Source organism: Thalassophryne amazonica, chromosome 5 (assembly GCF_902500255.1).
Source record: "Thalassophryne amazonica chromosome 5, fThaAma1.1, whole genome shotgun sequence".
Taxonomy (NCBI): Eukaryota; Metazoa; Chordata; class Actinopteri; order Batrachoidiformes; family Batrachoididae; genus Thalassophryne; species Thalassophryne amazonica.
The window spans coordinates 37,326,614-37,331,593 of NC_047107.1; the positions used below are offsets into that span (position 1 = coordinate 37,326,614).

At 43.1% G+C, this 4,980-nt stretch overlaps 1 protein-coding gene across 1 annotated transcript; it reads right to left on the bottom strand.

Annotated features, from left to right (window-relative positions):
* Window positions 1-319: 319 nt before the first annotated feature.
* ela3l (elastase 3 like) lies at window positions 320-4,659 on the bottom strand. Its single transcript, XM_034169454.1, has 8 exons — window positions 4,509-4,659; window positions 4,226-4,314; window positions 3,946-4,043; window positions 3,043-3,171; window positions 1,744-1,880; window positions 1,320-1,465; window positions 958-1,110; window positions 320-367 (listed from the first exon to the last, which is right to left on the bottom strand). The coding sequence occupies exons 1-8, from the start codon at window positions 4,642-4,644 to the stop codon at window positions 350-352; spliced, it is 906 nt and encodes a 301-aa protein (XP_034025345.1). The 5' UTR covers window positions 4,645-4,659; the 3' UTR covers window positions 320-349.
* Between the last annotated feature and the right edge of the window lie 321 nt (window positions 4,660-4,980).

A 4,980-nucleotide genomic window follows, 5' to 3' on the forward strand; every position in this document is an offset into this window, starting at 1 on the left:
CACTTTTATTTGTGTCCCACCTCTGATGCGAGCATGCTGCTCTCACTTTGTTGCTGCTGTGCACAAACATTGTTTACTCTGCACAGCATCCTGCTGTCAGGACCAATTCCCCATCATGGGTGTGTGAGGACACCTGCTGGTCATTTGTTGACAATTTTTCCACTTCTGACAAACCTCTGCATGACAGGGCAGTCACTATGATTGAATAAGGCTCAGGGTTCAGCCATGTTTTATCCAAATGTGAGCTAATTCTTTTTTTTTTTTTTTTCTGAAGGAGCACATTGCAAACAAGACAAATACAGTTTTTTTTTTTTTTTTGGTGGGGTGCTTTTTATTGGCACTGTCTTCTTCAGTTGCTCATCATCACCTGAAACGATACAAAATAAACCAGATTAATTTGTAAAAAAAAAAAGAAAAAAAAAGAAGAAGTTCACTTTATTTATCTTTAGCTGTTCATAGTTAATTTTATGCCAGACTCCCTTCTTGATCCAACTCCAATTCTACATAGAGAAGCATGCAGTCAGCCAACGTACAGCTGGAGTGGCATGGCTGCTAATCTAGGCCCCAATGTGTATAAAAAAGCAGATATCCCCTGCGCTGGTAGCAGCACAGGCCATCAAGAGAGAAAATGTAGATGTTTGAGTAAGTTAGTCCATCCCAGATTATGTGAATGACAACTCAAAAAAAAAGCTTTCATCCTGTGAACCACCAAATTAAAAAGAGTGCAGACACATAAAGGACCAGGCGGGACGCGACCCAAAAACCTTCTTGCTGTGAGGCAACAACACTAGCCGCCGTGTTTTATATGTCATGACAACAAATTATCCTATCTATCTATCTATCTATCTATCTATCTATCTATCTATCTATCTATCTATCTATCTATCTATCTATGAGGGGAGATTGAAAAGTTTTGAGCCCAACCAAAAAGAAACCACCCCTGGAGTTTCGGTCTACCTTGTCGATCCAGTCATTGAAAGCAGACACTCGGGTGAAGACAGTTGGTTTCTTCTCAAAGTTGCATCCAAGTCCTGAGACAAAGCTGGCAATGCCGTGGACCTCCCAGACGCCTTTGGCATTCTTACAGTTCAGAGGGCCACCGGAATCACCCTGTACACAAGAAAATAGGAGAAAGCACACGTTTTATTCACTCGGTGGAAGAAGGAGTATGCTGAAGAAGACCATCAATAAGAATGACAACGATTCACAAGGAAGACAACAAGCCTGTTACGCCACAGAGGAGTATGACAAAGAATCATTCTCATTTGATTACTTGTATGTTTCAGCTTCTTTCTTTCTCTCACATAGCACAAACTTACATTGCATCCAGCCACGATTCCGTCCCCACCAGCACACACCATGGTGGTTCTGACAGCGATTCCCCACCAGTCAGGTTGGGAGCAGGTGGCATGATCAGCCACAGGCATCAAAGCCTGCTGCAGCTTATCAGCAATAGGGCCGCCGGCTAAAACACACAAACATTGTCCACATACACCATTTCCCCAAGCACAAAATGCACAATACGGCTTAAACCTTCAATTCTGGTGCAATCTAAGAAAAGTTATTTTTAAAACTTCATCCATGTGGTTTTCTTACCCCTGGTGACCCAAATCTAGTTCACACATGGTACACAGCATTTGCTAAACAAACAATCATCCCAAGAAGGGCAGTTGTTGTTCAGTTCAAAAAAGCAATAACTTGCCCTTCTTTGTACCACTACAGACACACAAAGCAAACACTTACTGTACAGTCTGCCCCAGCCGGTGATGTAGCAGGGATAGAGGTTCTGCAGCAGGGTGCCAGCAGGGGGGATACATGCCAATTGCACCTGGTCACTCAAAGTCACAGACTCTGACAGTTTGATCAGGGCAATGTCATTACTGCAGGAGAGACAGAGAGAGAGAGAGAGAGAGAGAGAGAGAGACTGAGGTAGGTGATCAAGCTGACAGGCAATTTAAAACTGTCTTCCAGTGCCTCCGATGGATAAGATAATGAGCAGCTGCATAATCTGTATTTTTGTCTTCTATCCGTGTTGTCATATGCAAATGTGTCAGTTTAGTACTCCAAGTGGGAATTTGAAATCACCACATTTCCACTGTGGGGATAGGCCAGAGGAAGAGAATGCTCCAAAATATTCACGTTTCTGTTTTGTGTTTTTCATGGAGGTTACGTGGGCACTCCTGAAACCTGATGGAACAATCAGTTTTATGAAGGGGAGGAACTTGTTCAAGGTTTGAGTTGAGCAGAATACTAAAGATTCTGGGTTATATCTTTCATTTCTTTGACAGCAGCATTTTCACACATTCTGATGAATTTCTCAAAGATTTTTCAAATCATCTCCAGTTATCACTTTCCAAGAAAGATAACAAAATGTGGAACATGAAACGCTGTGAATACTTTCCAGATGCACTATATATAGTTTGGATCCACCAGGACTCTTCCTAGAGCTGACCGCCCATCTAAACTGAGTGATTGGGGGAGAAGGGCCTTAGTCAGAGAGGTGACCAAGAATCCGATGGTCACTCTGTCAGAGCATTCCTCTGTGGTGAGAAGAGAACCTTCCAGAAGGACAACCATTTCTGCATCAAATTGGATTTTCTCTTAACAGCCAAATCACTGGAGAGTTTAGGCACCCTCACTGAGAAGATATCGTCCAGTTCAGTTTAATTAAGAACAGCAAGTAAGGACACATGTAAGCACCTAAAACTACACTTGAAGAAAACAAATTTCAAATGTAGCTTGGTACCAGCACCAGATGTGCTTTGAATATCATTAGCAATATTTTTACATCAGTTCTAACATGGACTGGCAGGTACTGAAGGGATACCAGCACTGGAGTGACAATGTCATCTGTGAAATGGGTCACTGCTGAGTTCTTGAGGTGTCACTGAGTATAGTGACAGTGTGATGTTTGGGACAGTACCACAAATTTTGTCATGTCACTATGTGAACTGGTGTGGTGTAAAAGTTTGGAACATGAGCTTTCAGAGATGATGACATACTCAGGCTGCTCTCTGCACTACGCAGTATGAATTGTCTTACCCGAGGGCCACAAGGATGGGGTTCCATTTCTCATGCACAATCATCTTCTCAGGCAGGATAGCCTTGGAGCCGGCCTCTTCTTCAATCAGGTTGTATTTGCCAACAAACACCCTGTAGGAGAGCTTGGGACTGGAGGAGAGAACAGACAGTTCAGACTGACGATAAGTTATGGTGGCAAGATGAAAATTTATACTTGGCTTAACATATTACATTGGGAGTTAAGATACAATATGTTTGATTTAGTCCTCACTTCTATAAGTGATGCATTAAGGTTCGGGTATGGGTCCCATTCAATTTATTCAGAGAGTGCCAAATCATAATGTAAGTTACCTCAAATTCGTAATACACAAGTAACGTCTAGATTGGGGTGGGTATAAACGGCCAAGACATTGCTGGTTTTCCTGGCTATGAATCACCTCAGCAGCTGATTTCACAGGTGATCAGGTCGTTAGGTTGAGGGGAGGAGCTCATCAGTAAATGAACTGCATTTATATCTGCATCAGACGCTCAAAATGCTTCACAATTATGCCTCACATTCACCCATTCAAAACAAACACACTGATGTCAGGGTGCTGCCATACAAGGCGATCACTACACACCGGGAGAAACGGGGATTAAGGACCTTGCCCAAGGGCCCTTAGTGATTTTCCACTCTGGCTGGGTTTTGAACTGAGGATCTTGTGGTCTCAAACCCAACATTTAACTACTAAACCATCACCTCCCCAATAAAGAAAAGTAAAACCGCTTGTTGAGGTAATCGATTGCCAGGAAAACCTGCACCATCTTCACCATTTACAGCACACTATTGCCCACCCCCGGTTTAGACCTTTCCTACCCCATGAGCAAATACATGGGGTGACAGTGGAGATGCTGGGTGTATATCTGTTTATGGTCCTCTCTTACTTAATACAATGAGCAGCAGTCATGACCCAGTTGTTAGCAATCAGAGATCCCCCACAGGTGTGTCTCCAAACACCATCCCTCTCATACTGCAGAGAGATCTGAAGATGGAAGAAGACAAGATTGAACTGTGAATCTGTTCAAAACTGGATGGTGCCGTGTGCATATTGAATTTAAAAATGACTATTAAAGAGATTTCAGCTGCCACCGGCTGCAAAATACTTTGCTCTAATGGACCCGTAAGGTTTGTGGCTAAACATAAAAAACAGTGACAGATGTGTACCTGCCAGGGCCAGCTGTGGGGTTTGGCATCAACTCCATTGACCACACGGGACGCCAGGGGCTCAATGGGCGGTGTGCCGCACCCAAGGGCTGGAGGAGGAGCAGACTGACGTGATTGACATGTGTAGGACTGTGCACGTTCAGTCATGCAGTGCAACTTTTCTATTTTCCACACCAGTGTCAGTTTCCTGGGTTGTAATATGCATCTATGCACACTCACACAAAACTTTGCAAACAAGCATGCGCAATTACACACAGAACGAGAGAATACCAGATGTTCTTACCGCTAGCAATGAGCACTGAGGCCAGCACAATGGGGATCATGTTGATTGATGCTTCTGCTGACTGATGGCAGGGCACCCATTCTCTTTTAAACTTTCTACCACAGGCAACACCCACTCCAAATGCGCTAACAGACATTCCTATTGGATCCTTGTGACCTCCAGGGATGAAACTGGACAAATGGCAACGAGGCTCGGTGTCTGATGCAACATACAGGTGCTTTCTGTGGAACAATTCACATGACCTTCACATAGTAATACATTGCAACATATCTTCTGTTTCTGCTCACAGGAAATAAAAATGATTGGCATTCCTGAATACTAAGAACATAATTTAGAATATGCTCAGAAAAAACACAAAAATGCAAAGGAACTTCTTAAACACTCACATTATCTAACAAAATGTCAAATGCTTTCAAATGAAGGCAGCAATAAAATGCATGTGTGACACATTTGTTGGCATGCTTTGTTAAAT

Bases quoted from the DNA above. Each gene is read 5' to 3' on its own strand.
- ela3l (XM_034169454.1), bottom strand. From the start codon at position 4,644: ATGTCTGTTAGCGCATTTGGAGTGGGTGTTGCCTGTGGTAGAAAGTTT. The intron at 4,315-4,508 runs GTAAGAACATCT...CTCCTCCTCCAG, and splicing joins CTCAGTGCTCATTGCTAGCG to CCCTTGGGTGCGGCACACCG. The intron at 1,466-1,743 runs GTAAGTGTTTGC...TGTGTGTTTTAG, and splicing joins CGGCTGGGGCAGACTGTACA to CCGGCGGCCCTATTGCTGAT.